General features: G+C 41.4%; 1 protein-coding gene across 6 annotated transcripts; it reads left to right on the forward strand.

The window, feature by feature from the left end:
* Positions 1–326: 326 nt before the first annotated feature.
* LOC132265896 (beta-1,4-glucuronyltransferase 1-like) lies at positions 327–2,711 on the forward strand. Of its 6 annotated transcripts, none has more exons than XM_059766686.1 (5): positions 327–423; positions 766–1,092; positions 1,361–1,540; positions 1,605–2,036; positions 2,102–2,711. In XM_059766686.1, the coding sequence occupies exons 2-5, from the start codon at positions 788–790 to the stop codon at positions 2,604–2,606; spliced, it is 1,422 nt and encodes a 473-aa protein (XP_059622669.1). In that variant the 5' UTR covers positions 327–423; positions 766–787; the 3' UTR covers positions 2,607–2,711. The 6 variants fall into 6 exon arrangements, with proteins under 6 accessions (XP_059622669.1, XP_059622671.1, XP_059622668.1 ...); XM_059766688.1 differs by having other exon boundaries at positions 352–385; positions 826–1,092; XM_059766685.1 differs by having other exon boundaries at positions 372–423; positions 657–1,092.
* The last annotated feature ends 13,866 nt before the right edge of the window (positions 2,712–16,577 follow it).

Here is a 16,577-nt window from a genome sequence, read left to right on the forward strand (position 1 = left end):
CACTTCACCCGATATTTTGGTCACAATATATTGTGGAAAAATCCCAAAAATATGACAATGATTCACACGATGGAAATTAAGCTCTGCTTGTGGAAAAACTAATTCACTTTCATATCTCAAGTCTTGAGAATGTGCGATAAGATGAATTTTTTCTTCTCAAATGCTGACAAACAATAAAAGTTTATTGGATATTTCACAGTGACATGAAGCACTTCATATTGAGGGCTTTGCCGTCAAACACTTCCGCTCCAATGTGAATCTCGAAAAGACTTGCTTATGGGGATCTTATCAGGTGTCGTGACGAAAAGACAGTCTCTTATCACACACCTCATGAGAGAGTCACCTCAAATTACTCCAACTGTTCACTTGTGTGGTGAAATATCTGGTTGAACGTTGCTGACGATCTCTTATTATTATTTATTTGTAATTCGATTCTCTGTTCTGTGACACCTTTTTTTCACTTCCTCTTCCTATTTGTGAAATGGCACAGTTCAGCCAAATAATGCAGAATAAGCTGTAGAACGTCAAAATACAAACAAGAGCATAAAAACGCCTTACACAGTATTAATATATCCATAGAGTTCTTTTGACTAAAGCCACTTGTACTAGTTCGCCATTGCTTCGTACACTTTAGATATTGCCTAAAATATATTCAGCTGATTTTTCTGTGTCAACAAAATAATGATAACGCAGCAGTTCAATATCTCGCCCAGACACGCTGATTAATCTATACTTTGAAGTTCACATCGCAAGTCTTGCTTATAGTGTTCCTCATACTGTGCCATTTATGAGTGAATATTCTCATATTTCCTACAAAATTCTCAGAAATAATGATGTGGTGAAGTTTAGTGCTCAGAGATTATGCAGAAGTGCCGAAATGAAAGCAATCAGCGTGAGAATTTGGCTGCCAATTGCAATAATTGCCTTGCTGGGACTCTATATTCTAGCGACAAATCAGAAAGCGGAAGCAAATATTGTGGAATATGTGCCAAATGTGCCTCAAGTTCTAACACAAAGTGCAGTTGAAGTGATATCAAAGGACATTCCGCAGAACTCCACTCATTTGAGTGACAATGTCTTGGCGGATTTGAAGTGAGTTAAAGGAATTGTGATAAGGTTGCTTCATATCATGAAAGGAATAATGCGAAAGTTTCACCACAATTCACAACCATCTGCCGTAGTATAAGTTTCATTTTTTTCGAGACTTCGCACAGCCCTAAAGTATTGATTCTTGCACAATTGCGATAACACCTGTGCAGTTTTCATTTCAACCCACAAGCAAAAACAAATGATATCACAATCGAGCAGTCACGATAAGATACACTTCGATTGGCGCTCTAATGATAATCCGTACATACAGGGAATTGCTGGGCTGTGATAACAAGCAATATCTGTCGAGAACTTACCAGCGTGGAAACTATTGGGTGCTGGAGAATTACGTGAGAGCAACGCATGGGAACATCGATTGCTACGAATCAATTACTTACACCACTCACGGTGACTTCACATTCCTGGACAATGCAATTCCACTCGTCAAGAGGTTTGTGCTGAAAAACTCCGAAAAAATTACTGGGCAAATTCTGACAATGTAAATGTTTTGGCAGGTGGCGAGCGCCCGTGGGCATGTCTCTCTTCGCACCTGGAACTGATTTTCAGCCCACAATTGACTCCATACGGTACCTCAGGGACTGCACTGGTGACGATGGTGAGCTGCTGAAGAGGTTCATGACTTTCCACATCTTCTTCCACGTCGATCACATTCCCATCTCCGTGCCGCGGGCGGAGGATCTGCTGGCGGCGCCCTTCAAGTGTCCAGAAGTAGCGCCATTTGAGAGTTTCAAGCACGAGGACATGTTCAAGACTCTCAAGCAGCTCACCTATCCCATCAATGTGGGCAGGAATGTCGCCCGAGATGCCGCCATTACTCATTTTGTCTTCCCCAGCGACATCGAGCTGTATCCCAGCCTCGAGGTGGTGCCCAAGTTCCTCGAAATGATCGCCCGGAATGAGGGTCCATTGCGCAACAAGAAGCCCAGGTGAGACGAAAAGTGTGCCAAAGAGAAAAGAGGATTATTAACAATACAAGTTGTCTTGTTCACAGAGTTTTCCCGCTGCCGGTCTTTGAAGTGAAAGCCACCGCTCGTGTTCCGGACAACAAAACCGAACTGCTGCAGATGCTGAAGACGAAGGACGCCATTCTGTTCCACGAAAAGATCTGCTCCAATTGTCACGCCGTACCGGAGAGGAGTCGCTGGGAGGCGACTGCCGAGGGCGCCAGGATGGAAGTGTTTGTCGTGGGGAAGCGCGAAGGGAGCTTCCAGCACTGGGAGCCCATCTTTATTGGCACCAATCGCGAGCCCTACTATGAGGAGCGCCTCAATTGGGAGGGCAAGAGGGACAAGATGACGCAGGGCTATCAGCTGTGCGTGAAAGACTACGAATTTCATGTCCTTAGCGATGCTTTCCTGGTTCATCGGCCGGGCATAAAACTGATGCAAGCGGCGCGGAGGGTGAATCACGAGACTGTGACAAACAATCTGATAGATAAGAAGATCTCGCGCGAACTACATATCCTGTTCGGCACGAAGAAAGGCTGTGTCATTTGATGAAGCAATAAATCCACCCAAGTTTGCGTCTGATGAAAATATTGTGACTGAATATAAATTAGTGAAAACTTTTGGGTTGGCAAAACTTTGAAGAATGTGTAGAGTTTGCAAGGGGGAAAAGTTCCAACTCGTGTGTGTGACTTTTAGCGCGAGAGCGCCCCCTTTTTCTCCATGCTGTGCAAAATGCAAAATGTTGCCAACCCCAGAGAAAGTGGCGCGAGATAAGAAAAGCCACCACCGGTTGATTAATTAAGCCATCAATCATTTTAATTAAAGCATGAAAAACATAGGTTTATACTCACAGCATGAAAATTCATTTCACCTCATCATGCTTTGCCACACGTACATCACAGTGCCACCCCTGGATATTTTTGCACCGCTGCAGAGGGTGGAATTTTATAAAAATATTCAACAAAATCAGGGGTGTTATTCTATGCAAAATTTACCAGGATTTCCACGAATATCGCAGTGTTTTTTTTTACAATGCAGAAAACATTTTCACGGATGACTTTACAGAATTCAACCCTGGATGCATAATATTTTGGACAATGATTTGACTATTTTCTCCAACAATGGAAACACCCAACATCACTCACAGACGCATTAATGCTTTTAACTCCCAATTTTGTCATTAATTAAATTGAAACGTTTAGCGAATTGTCAGAGTGATTTATAGCCGAATATGTTTTTGTCACGCAAGAGGGTGCATAGGAAGCGCTCAATTTTTATCCCCTATTCTTTCATTATCACACCAAACAGTCAATTGTGCCATTAGGCGAATTGGAGAGTGGATTCTGCAGATGTTGCACTGCGAAGGAGCTTTAAATGAAAATTTAAATACTGCATCTTGCTGACGTAAAGCTGAATGCCATTAATTTTGCAGACATCGTTATGCACCCTGCAAAACGTGAGCAATTCAACTGTGGGCGGAAATGTCCGTGGCAGAAGCCACAAGCACCCCTTCGACAATTCACCACTTTGGTGTGCATGATTTATTTGCACACAAGCACGATGTTTTGATTAAAATTGAGGATTAAATTTGTACTGAATGGATAATATTTGTATAATTAAGCTCTTTCTTCGCTACTTAGCAACCCTTCAGTGAAATTTCTCCCTTTTGCATACCTCGCGGCGTTTGCATGTTTGAATTGAGTAACGGTCCTTCAGAGAATCCAAGCAGAGCACATGGATGAAAGGTAGAATGCAGATTTATAGGAAGAAATCTGAAAATGGGAGCTATTTATTCATTCAAGCATAGCCACAATCTCCATCTTTCCGCTCTGTTGACCACTCCAGGGCGGCTCTTCTCCTTGTCTTGACCCACAGTTATCGGGGCCACTTAGAGTTGGGGTTGGACTTTAATTAAGGCGTTCGCAATAGTGATCCACAAGTTGTCCGACATGCGAAACGGAGATGCGGCGGGCAGATGGCGAAGAGGAAATTGTCCAGAGGGAGCGAGAATATCAAGCAAATGGAGTGCAAATTTGTGTACCGGACATCCTATGGAGGCGCAATTAAAATCATAAATCCCAAGACAGGAGGCGCTCATATTTCACCGTGCAACATGCTTCATAAATTTCCATATAGCTATGGCGGCACATTTAATTCGCATTTATCTTTCGCTCCACACCCACTCTCAGCCGCATGGCGCAATTTAACACCCATCTTCGGGGTGTCTGATGCTTCCCCCAGGAAAAAAAAATTCCTCCATCATCTTTGCAATTGCACAGGGAAGTGTCTATGGTTGGAAACCATGGAATCATCTGCTCTCTGCGGTTGCAATATTGCCGAATCCTCGTGGAATTCATCGCCCCTTCGGTTCTTTCAGAGAGATTTTGGGTATGATTTATAGCTGAAGCAATTTCACTCTGCGACGCAGTGCTCAAAATGCCTCCGAGGGTGACGAATTTTCAACCCTCACAGTCACAATATTCCTCAGCATATTGAATCATGTGCAGAAATGCATTAAATTTCCACAGAGACACGCTGCAGGAGATTAAGGTATTTCACGCCATAAGTGCACCATCCAAAATTCACTGAGACTTTGCACTAAAGCTCCTCGAAATTAAAGAGAGTCGTTCTCTTGAGTAACTCTCTATTAATTTTCTTGATTTTCCTGGAAATCACTTTCTGAACATTTCCCAGAAAGTACAAAGTTACTTAAACATCACACATTATATTTACTGCACAACAATCGTTTTGTTGGCAGCTTTAGCCTTCTTATCCCCCATTTCTAATTAGTTATATTTACCTTTGATGTTGTGCAAACTTCTATAATTTGTTTAGAACTTCATGAAGCTATGCATTTAGCATCTTTGATCATGTCCATAATAAAAATTCCGTAAAGTGAAAAAAAAAAACTGCACCAGAATGCTTGACTAAGAACTCATTTGAGAATACAAGAAAGTCTGAGACCGGAAGACGCTTCAGCAGCCACAAATTAATAATTCACTCCTCCCAAGAGTATTTATTTCCTCGGTGTACCATCAATTTGGGAGACCCTTCATCAAGTATCACTGTGCGTTAAATAACTTGACGAGATTGAACCCGTCTGGTGATTTGTCTCCATTGTCTTAAAGCTCTGCCGGCGAGGGGTGTGAGTGGCCCTCTTTCTGGATTCTCAGTGCGCTCTTGAGGAAATTTATACCCCTTGAAGCAATTTGCCCGTCCCTCGTGAAGTATACACTCCTCATCTACCTGAAAGTGTCCAGAAACTTATTGTGGTATTTGCTCGATTTAATTATTCAGTTTATATGAAATCCCTCGCACAGAATTATGCTTGGGAAATTAAATGCTACACAGCATTTTGGAGTCCCTCTTCCAGGCACTCTGGATGAGGGTTGCGAGCTTAAAAGTGACCACAAAGGAGAATAGAGGACTCTAGGGAAATTAATCCTTCCTTGACTAATTCTCCGTCACAGCAGACACACTGAATTTATCACCAAAATATGCTGTCTGCTTCAGCATAATCCCTGGGACACTTTCCTGTAGGCATTCGATTTCACAAGGCGGAAATGCTTGAAACTTAATTAAAAATTTTTCCATGATTTTGATAGTGCATAAGCACATTTGCGCCAAGTGTGCTGTCCTCAGACTTTGCTCACCCATTTGATGTTGACGGCGAAAATGCATCTGAAAGGCAGTCAAACCGAAATACCGCACAACCAAGGAAAACCACAAGTTGAAACCACTTCATGTCACTCTGTCTATTCAGCATCATCAACACCGACGAGCGTGATTCTGAGCTTGTTTGTCTGGCAATGCATGGGGCTTTTTTCAACGTCCCGAACATGGTTTTGCCAGTCAATAAAGCGCAATTGTTACTGCACAAACACTGCCAAGCCTCTGCTTGTCACATCCTTTTTCTTTTCACATTTTTATTGCACAATCCCTGCGGAGATGCTCTGTAATTCTGTTGAATTTTAAAGAGATTGAGCAATATTGTCGGTGTGATATTTTGCAGCATAATATCGAATAGTATCAAGTTCAGATGCTTAAAACTCATGAAATCAAGTGCAGAAGGCAGCATAAAACATCCCTTTAATCAAATATCATGGCTCAAGTCCGCTTCACGCTTGATTCTCAGCAACACACACACACACAGATTGTTGTACTAGAAAAAGAGCCAACATTGAGGGTTGAAACAAGAAAACAGTTAAACTGTGACAAATTCGAGCCACTCAGGCCTCGAGGACCTAAATCAATTTGTGCTGTTGAGCCTCGTGTCGAGCGAAACCCATATTCCCATGCTGAGGGACGCGCTCTGCAGAAGAGGCATGTGCGAGTGTGCAATTGCTGTCTCTGGAGGAGCTCCACACTTGGCGGAGCATCACCACCCCCGGATGGAATGGAGTGGCATTTAGAGAGCGACAGAAACAAGAATTTACAGCTCTCATTTCCGAAAATGGCTCAAATTTCCACGATAAAAACGGGAAATCTCATTTAATGTCGACGCTTTTCAATGATGCCAAAAACTTGCCTTCATCCCCGACCATTTCATATCGTGTAATCCAAACACATCCCACTCACCCTCTCGTCGTGTGTGAACGCAAGTTTGAAAAGGGGTTCAGCTTGGGGCGTGCGGGAGTCATTGGAGAAAAGCTCTCAGTGACGAGCTTTTCATACTCTGCCGTCGCCTAGAAGTTTTCCTAAGTTCACAGGGTGTGTACGTGCGGCAGGAAATACAGAAATAATTTTTCGCTTCCTGCTAAATTTCCATTTATATCGTTTCATACATATAAATTGATTTCTCACAGGAGAACATCCGGTGTATTTATTCACACATCGTCATGCTCATCACTTTCTGGGCACCACACGGGTTTGTATTTCCGTCAAAGCTTATGCTCTATATCTCACCTCGCTGATGCAGATAAAACTTTCCACAGCGCGAAACTTTTACGCGCGAGAAATAAATGAGATCCACATAGACTTTTTCCCGTTTTGCATTTTAATGATATTTGCTCACTCTCTCGAATTGAAAAAAAAATCGTTAGCCAGGAAGAGAGAAAGACAAGACAAAAGAAGTATTTCTTAATGATTTATCTTATTTTCCATAATTGTGCATTATGTTAATATGTTTAACTGTTCAGAATTTGGTAGAGAAGTTTAATTTTTGCTCATGAGCTTTGTGTGTTGCAAAACATTCCATTTGTCTAAAGAGAAATTCGTTTCGTATACTTTGCGCAAAGGAATTTCCTTTAGGTTGTCTGTTCAGCATTCAATTGCATTCTGGGTCAGTTGTGAGAAGAGTTTATGACAATTTCACCCCATACATTCTAATTAAAACACTTTAAATAAATCTGAAGCGTTTTTGTCTCTCATCTAGAGTTGTAAAATCAATTCCCACTGGCAGAAAAGGACACATGTTATTGCATTTATTCATGAAAGTTTTAAATTGCAAAACAATATCGCTGGCTCTTGGGCGCCAAGGCGGGGAAGAGGGAGAGAGAGAGATCATACAATGTTCCTTTAATGGCATTAAATTGCACTATAAAGTGGCATCAGCATCACAGCCAATGGGGAATTCTGTGCAATTCCATCCTCCTCATCGGGGATCCACTTTACCCATAATACAATGCGATCTGATGGTTCTTACTTCCAGCTTCTCATTTTTCAATCCACTCTCCAAATAGTGTTCGCTGCGGAAGTTGGGGGGGCTCTTTGCCATCCACCCAGAAACAGAATTGGAGTCGAAAAAGGGAGAATGGAAAAAGCAGCAAAAATTACAATTCAATTGACTGCATTCCGCATAAAATTCCACCCATTATCCCATGGGATTGAGCATCCGCTCTCACCACCCAACGCGGAGGGTGAAAAAAAAATGTAAATGCCAGGATTGGATATGGCGGAAAAATGGTTTCGACGCCAACATGCAATCATTCGCTAATAAATAATTTTTATAATGTTCTGCCTTATTTATGACTTGAGCCCGGCATATTTTTATCGTATAGTATTGTGGGGCAGCAGCACGATTGTGGATCGATCATGGGTGAGAGGGTTAAATGAGTCTCTCGGGGTTGGCACAGGTCATTTACTATCGAGTCAATTGGGTAGATAAATTGCCACATTAGAGTGTTATTATACGCATTGGGTATCGCTTCGTAATTCAATAAAGTATCCCGACACTATTAATTCTCCTCTTCGCATGCCAAAACTGTCCGAAAAGCGCACTGAGAGGATTTACAGCGTGCATTTGCCATCCCACTGAAAAATCCTATGTAATTAACAAACGGCAAAAAAAACAATGAACACGAGATGGTTGAGATTTCAGTGAAAAATTCTAATTGGATATTGAATTTATATATGGCGAGAAACAGGCGGCGAATACAAAATCACAGCTCAAGAATTGCGTGCAGCACTTAATATACGCTAAAATATATTCTTAGCAATTGTGATTTTCCACCCTCGCATTGAAGATATATCGGTAATCGAGACCACCCCTCGCAGAACATTATGCATCCCCCACTTCTGGATTGTTTGGCGCAATCAACTTAATATGCTGCCTTCTAGCACAGCGAACAATTCCTTCGGGGTGAATTTCCAACGATTGCCCTCCAGACCGCAGATGAAGTTCATAGTGTGGGGAGCTTTATGTGTTCTGCTCTCTTGTATTTCCTCTCTTTCAACTCAAGGAATATTTCTTTTGCGGCTCCCTCCAATTTGTATTCAACTTATTGCCTGAATCATCCATCACGAATTCACATATTGAAGCACACATTCCCGCAATAGACAACATATTACAAAAAAAAGACAGTATAAACAGAAAACATTTACAAAGTGAATGGTTTGATAGCCATTTACTGCTTCATTTCAATTCAACGCGTAGTTTTTGCATGAAGTACTATGATTATCTCTTTTTTCCTGTGCATTTTAAAAATGGATTTTCATCCGTTTCCAATGAATCTATTTACAAAGTGAATAGTTTCAAAAGCTTTTTACAAGGCTTTTTAAATCTGTTGCTGTGCAATCTGTCGAATGTCGTTCAATCTTCATTCAAACATTAAAGCCCTTGATTAGAATCAGAACCATTGACTTTTGTAGCATCACTTCTCAGAATGAGTTTATAGAAAAAAAGTACACTTCTCTGCTGTGGACTGAAAATTCCACAAGTTCATCAAAGCTCTGTGAGGTGAACAAGCTTTCTGTGCAGGAGAGCTTTTAAAATGTTTAAAATTCCAGGTATTCCGTTCATAGTTTTATTGCTCTTTCCCTCCCACTTTCCAGAATGTATCACAAAGTCAGCAAAGGTGGTACCAAATATTGTGGTACAATGTGAAAATATTATCATGCTGAAAACCTCAAGTTTACAGTGACACAGGGTGGAATTCTAGGGATGTCGAGACTGCGAATCGTCTGGCAAATAAATCCCACACAGCCCCTCATGACTGGGGGTGTACTTCAGGCCACGACACCTGCAGCTTGCACAATTCAACCCACCCAGCGCGCGCCCATTGACATGCACGAGGGTGGGACTTTTGCAGTGCTTTCACGGCACAACTGGTGAAAAATCTGTTCATTACACCGCAAGATTGTTCTGCTTAGCGCCCATCTTTCGCTTGGAAATTGAAGAAAGGAGGTCCGAATGAATAGAATTACCTCACGTTTCACTCATCTATTTGCACTGGATGCCAAGAGTTGAAATGAAAGAAAACAAGCTCACGGTGGAAAAATGCATAATAAACACTTCACTATGCTTTTTACCACTACTTCTCCCGAGGGTGTAAAATTCCCACTAATGAAGGCACGACAGAAACATTTTCCTCGCCTCTGCTCATGAATAATCGCGAAATGAAAAGGCAGAGACCTGAATGAAATGGAATGTTCATTATAAATATTGTCGCAACCGATGTATTATTTATACCTAAATCAGTCTTTGCCGAAAATTAATACAGTTCATATTGACGTTTCATATTGTAAAAGTATTTTCATTTATAGCTCTTTGACTATTTCTCATTTAATTCATCACAAATGGGATGTTTGTGTTTATGAACGTGTGTCCATATCACTTGAATGTACTTTATATAAAGCAATCGCTCAATTATTCAAATTCCGTTGAAATATTTTCAACAACACATATTGAAAAATATCAGAAATAACAATTAGTGACGTATAAAATAAAGTGTAGAGAACATTTTGTGACCAAATATTAATCTGAAATTAATTAATATTCAGCAATGCAAATCAATCGTTTCTGTTTCTATCGAATTCTCGGAAAATAATTTGTGTGCAATTTCACGCGTTCTTTTGAACTACATCGACCAGTTTGATTAAAGAAGAAAAATTATAATTGTATTGAAAATTGAGTAAATTTCACATTGTCAGCAATTCAATAAATTTTCTTTCACTGTAAGTGTTTCTATTTGAATACACTATTGTAATGTAATTTTGTGTTTAGGTTTTAGGTTGTTTAATCCGTTAATCTTCTTATATTTCACAAACATTCTTCGTCAAACACTTTCAAACAAAGGCTTTTTCTTCGCAGTTCTTGTTCAAATGACACTTCTTGGCTTCTGGTTTCGCCTTTTATGAATTCCTTCAAGAGATCTCTCTAAGATTCGCGAGGTCTCAATCTTGTAATTTGAATTATAAACTTATCTCTGAGCTGCTTCGCTCCTGTGCCACCCACGGTGACAAACCACCCACTGACGGTGCCTCTTGAAAGTGATCCCAGATGGAAAATTCTCAGTGTCAGAACATTTGTGGGTGGCTATAATAAATGGATGCTGTGAAGAAGAGGTTTCACCCCTGGAAAAAAAAATCCCCGTGACGATATAATGTAATTGTTGGGCCATCAATCATCAATCTTTATACGCCCCAGAGTTGCAGACACATTCTCTTGTACACAAACACCCCGTGTGTGTGCGCCACTGAGGAAATGACAATTTGGTCCTCGCACCCTTGTTATCATCATAAAAATAAATTTTTCCCGCACACCCTGGGCGTCCCCCGAGCGATGTGTGAGTGTGTGTACCGAGAATGTGGATGGAATCTTGATTTTATACGAGCATTTGATGGGTTGTGGCATTGCCGCAGCGTTTGACTAACGCCAGGGACGCAGCTTCTGCTGAGGGCACGAGGTGATGTTAATAATTTCTTTACAACAACGATACGATCGTCCAGGGCACAATTGGATGGTTCGCCTTGTCGCAAAGTTATGGCCATGCGTCGTTGCCCTCGTGGATTTACCCCTGGGCGCTGGAGCGGATCCACCAGCCATACGGAGCGCATTGGAAAATGGATGAGGTTCATTCACACAGAGTTGAAATTTCTCCCCTGACGCTCGATCCTTTCACAACACCCAAAATGATTAATGGGCTGCGTGCGTGAAAAGACTTGGGCTTCGTCTTGGTATTTTTCATTTTTAAATTCAACGGCGACTCGAGGGCTTCCTCGGGCGAGTTGTACGAAATAATAAATATGGTGTGAATTTCTCTTATGAGCCACTCACTCTCTGAACATTTAGAGTATCCGCTCCACATGCTCCACATGGGAGTCATTTGATCTATCTCTGACCATTTCTCACATTCACAGAGACCGAAGAGAGTACATGAATCTGCGGGGAACGATTTACTGAATCATATTTTTACGACTTTAGCCATTTTTACATTCACCAGAACGTGAACAATTCCACTTAAATATTTGACTATGATTGTCGGTGAATTTTTTGGTAAGAGAAATCGAGAAATTTTTTTTTCTACATGTGTGTGAGATGAATTTCAACCCAATTTCCAGTTTATTCAGACAGATAATTCCTGGGCAATTGAGGGAAAATTGCAGGTGAAAATGCTTCCTGGGATTCATGCAATGAAATAAAACTAATTGGAGATTATTGTGTGCTAACTGGGTGATGGGGATGGAGGCTGAAATTGTCCTCCAGGGTGAGCATGAAATTGCACTCATCCTGGGGAAAGGTAATTGAGGTGAATGGCAAAAGTTTCTCCCTGAAATCCTTTCGTTCTCTAATATCAATGAAAAGGCCACCCTTTCCGATGGACACCAATCACCATTTTGGCGAGAATCATTGATAATTATATCGATGTGTGTGTGAGCTTCCCAATTGGGGACATTTGAGGAAGACGAAGGAAGCCACTATTCACTCCCCTTTGACTGAGATTCCATTCAGTCTCTGTGACGGACGGACGTGACTTCATTTGACCACTGTGGTCAGTTCGAGTTTCCCCCAAAGAGTCAAGATTCTCATTTATGAATTCCTCGTATTCAATTCCATGCCAAATTAGTGGTTTTTCAACACTCTGAGCGCATGACTTGCACTCATTTTTGGGTTCTGTTGGGAACTAATGTCTTGTTTAGAACTTACAAATTTCAAGTAATATAAAACTTCTTTAACGACCAAATTTCTTCTAAGTAATCTAATAGATTTACATGAAAGTTTGTGTCTTTCTCGAAAGCTACAGAGACGCTGAGAGCTTCTTTGTCCACCCATTACATTCTATCGTACACCACAGAGGCAAGACTTGGGCAGTGTGATGCTCTTGAATGCAAAATTGATGAGATCCGGGAGGAGTCTTGCCCCCGGGGAATAAGTTCTGACTACAGTGAGTCGGACGGTGAAGAATTAACTCGGTTTAGCAAAAGCAAGACACTGAATGTATAATTTGGCATAATCTGATGACAAAGTTATGATGACTTGGGCCAACTTACACTGTATTATTAATTATTATTGCCATCCTTATCGACTCTGTCTTGGGTACAACTTTTCGCCTGCGGTCCACTGGGAATCGCAGAGGGCTTCTACTAATGATCTTTTAAAAATCACCCCGGGGCGGCGAAGGGGTTCTCTCATCTCGGGGTCCCTTGGGAGCACATGCAGACACACAGTCCAACTTCCACGGGGTGGCAATTTGTATAAATTTCGTGGCCACGGGGTGTGTCTGTGACAGTTGACAAAACCATTACAGCTGATGCGGAGAGCTGTTGATGGTCTCTTCGTGGAAGATGCAGGAGGATTGTCTCTCCAATGACTTCATGGTGAAAACTTTCAAATGACTACTGCAAATGACAAATGGTAATCACCACAGAGTGACAGTCTTTCTCTCTCTCTCTCTCATTTATTCACAGCTCAGCTCGACACTCACATGTAATTTCCCTCCGGTGCAAAATTTACTCCAATTTTCCTCCAGATTCATTGCACTCTGCACTCTGTGGTGATCCACCTGGGTGAGAATGGCCTGCAAGCTTGCCACACAATTTTCCACGAAATTTGTAATGGATTTCCCAGGGAAATTTTTACAGGTAGATTAGTTTTCACACAACTTGCAATACAATTTTATTTTTGCAATACATTTTAAGGGAAAAAGCCAAGCACGAGAAGCTCATGATAGAATCTCATGATAGAATCTCATCCATTTATTCTCGCTAGTCTTTGGCTCCAGTCAATGTCACACTCGGAAATCCTTCCGTGTGTGGCTTTTTGGCGGGAAAACCCCCATCACTTGACCACCCACTGCGGATGGCTTGTGGCTTATAAATGGGAGGACTGAATCCCAAAGTGTCCCACCATTAATCATCGTTTCAAGTGGCATCTCTTCTGCACTCTCCCCGAAAAATTTGACATGAGACAATACAAGAAATTGCAGATGTTGAGCCATGGTTTATTTCACCATTTGTATTCTTCACGGTACTATGGCAATACCTTAATGCTATTCTGTCTGTGATGAGAAATCCTCCGCCATGCTGAACGAGAAAAAGAGTTGCACCCACTTTACTCGGAGTCCCCAATAGACTTCCACTCTCGTCCCTTCTCTCTCGCTCTCTCACACCATGGCCGGGGGGGCAAAAGGGGAGGGCTTCCGGAGGAATTTTTTGTGTGGGTGGAAAAGAATTACTTTTTGCAACCCTTTGACATGCCCGCAGTGAAATTCCCCCCATTAAGATTTCCATAATTACTTCCTTTTCTCTGCACTGGCCATCCAAATGAAGTCCTCCGGCCTTTTTTCCTGTCCATGACGCCCGTTCCGGCACTGAGGCGAGAGTAAACATGAAATTTACACCAAGGGTTGGGCCACCCTGACTCCAAATGACCCCCATAGTGGCGATCGGACGTCTCCTCTCTGACATCCTTCCTGGGTCCCATATCTCATGCGGAGACTCTTCACGGGAAACTCATCCGGGCCTCCAGCCCAAGTCACACCATTGGGAGTCACTGAAGCGAGAAAGTGTTTGTCGATTTTCCCATCACTTCTGCAGTGGCCATGGGAAAAAGGAGGCGACACAATTGGGTGGGTGGTCGGTCGAAGATTGGGAGAAAAGGAGTAAAGAGACAATAAACAAACCGAACTCATATATATTGTCACAATTCTTTCACATACACACTTTCCAACTGAGTTGAACAGCAAACAACTGGCATTATTGCACATGAGAGATTGATGAGAAAGGAGTAAGGAAAAGAGTGATGTAAAATGGTTTTTGCTCTGCGGAAATCTTCGGCTTTTGTCAACATCAGGAAGTATTGCAAAACCCCAAAATGACATTTTTGTTTTCAAAACGCAGCAATTAAACTTAAAAAAAAATGCCTTATCTACACACTTCTCAGCTCTGTCCTCTTTTTCACGTTTGTCGGGCGGAATATTCTATACTTTTCCCAGGGAATTCGGAAAAGGTGGAGTGAATATTGGTACAGGGTCAAATGGGGCCTGAAAGACTGAGAGGTAGTGTATAAGGAGGAAAAAAAATCAATTTCCCAACCGAGATCTCTCTTGCAGAAATATTCTATATATTTATTATTTGTCCTCAGTGACTGTGTGGCCTCAATATTGGCTGGCTTTTCTCAGGCGTGTGCGCTTCGAGTGTGTTGAGCGCGGCGACGAAAAGGGGTTTCCCATCCATGGAAAGGAGAAAGTGAAGACGAGAGAAAGCCTTTAAGTGCTTTATTCGCTACTCATCGCGTTGACAAATTGAATCAATTGAATGACTCGAAGGGAAAAGCAGACTAATTCATCCCAACATCATTTGCCTGCGCTCCAGAGCCTTCCGTCCCCATGCGAGTCTCTTATTAATAATATCAAACTACATTGTCGCAATTTCCATTACACTTTATGGTGGCTGTGTCCTCATGCCACACAAGAAGTGCGCAGTTACAGAAAATGGCATGGAATAACGCTTCAATGACTTCCTAATTTGCTGTAATTTTATTTATGGCCAGATTACGAGGGTTGTTTTTTTGTTCTTTACCATCCCCCATCCACACCATTCGAGAAGCGAGAGTCCGAGGGCGGGTGAAGTAATTTATAGAATTCTTCATTTCAACACACGACAATTCCATGAAAATGAATTTCTTCACCGCTTTTCTCTTGATGGCTTCAGCTTTTGACACTTTTATTTGTCTCCCTGTTTCGCTGAGGAAATGCTAAAAGCAAAAAATGAACAAACGAAATACTGAACGTCTAATTAAATATCTCGTCTCGGTGAAATCCCTCATTAATCTTTCTCTCCTTCTTCAGAGAACCTCAACAAACCATCAGCACTTTCGCAGATTTTTCCACCATTCAGAACTCATCTCTTGTGCGGAATCATTGGATTTTATTGAGGATTCTTCGGAAAAGTTTCTCACGAGGAATTTTCAATATAATTACCACACTTGAAAAGAATCATGCGGTGAGAAATCTGAGAAACAAGGAGTAAAGTTGTGGAATTGCTGAGGTTTCTATATTAAATTCTTTTATTTCTTTCTCCACCAAAATGAGATTTCAACAATGGCATAATCTCAAAAAAACGTGGAATTCTCAAAAGAATTCTTTCCTTACATTAAGAGAGGGTGAGAATGTATTTTATGGTATATTTATGATGGATTTTCATATGTTTAATATTTCATGGTAAAATTTGATATTTTAGACTTAAATTTTTCGGGAAATCACAACAGGAAAGTGAACAAAAGCATATAACATTGCTAAAATATAACAAAAACCCTCATCAACTAATTACAAAGCGTTTGTTATTTTTCGATAGAGCCTCGCACAGTTGTGCGGAATGATAATGAAAGCGCCTTCAGGTCCGAGGAAATACAGCACAGAATGTTTCTACTCCAATTGTTCTCAGTCATTGTCTTGCCATGGGAATTTTTGGCACGAAAAACTCTATTTATTCAAATGCCAAATCAATTTCAACTGAATTTTCCACCCATCAACTCGTCCCATTGTAATATTTGGCACTGATGGTGCTGGTTTTTCTCCCAGGAAACTTTTCAGTATGCCGAAAGTAACATAATTGCTGAAATGCTGGGTTAATGGTATTGAGAATATTCTTATTGTTGCAGAAAAGAGAAACAGGGTTACAGAAAATTGATTGACACTCATTGCAAAACTCCGCCCAATCCAAAGCCCCGCCCAGTTGCATGTCTGGAAACTTGAATTATATTCAGACAGACTCCATTAGGTATTTCATGACTCAACAATCATTTCTCACTGTGCGCTAATTGTTTTCCATTTGTGTGCAATTGTGCTAAAATCGAACTTT

This window comes from Phlebotomus argentipes, unplaced genomic scaffold (assembly GCF_947086385.1).
Source record: "Phlebotomus argentipes unplaced genomic scaffold, Phlebotomus argentipes genome assembly contig_5, whole genome shotgun sequence".
NCBI lineage: Eukaryota > Metazoa > Arthropoda > Insecta > Diptera > Psychodidae > Phlebotomus > Phlebotomus argentipes.

Coding starts and splice junctions, on each gene's coding strand:
- LOC132265896 (XM_059766686.1), top strand. CDS start 788: ATGAGTGAATATTCTCATATTTCCTACAAAATTCTCAGAAATAATGAT. Junction 1,541..1,604: donor GCAATTCCACTCGTCAAGAG/GTTTGTGCTGAA, acceptor ATGTTTTGGCAG/GTGGCGAGCGCCCGTGGGCA. Junction 2,037..2,101: donor TTGCGCAACAAGAAGCCCAG/GTGAGACGAAAA, acceptor TCTTGTTCACAG/AGTTTTCCCGCTGCCGGTCT.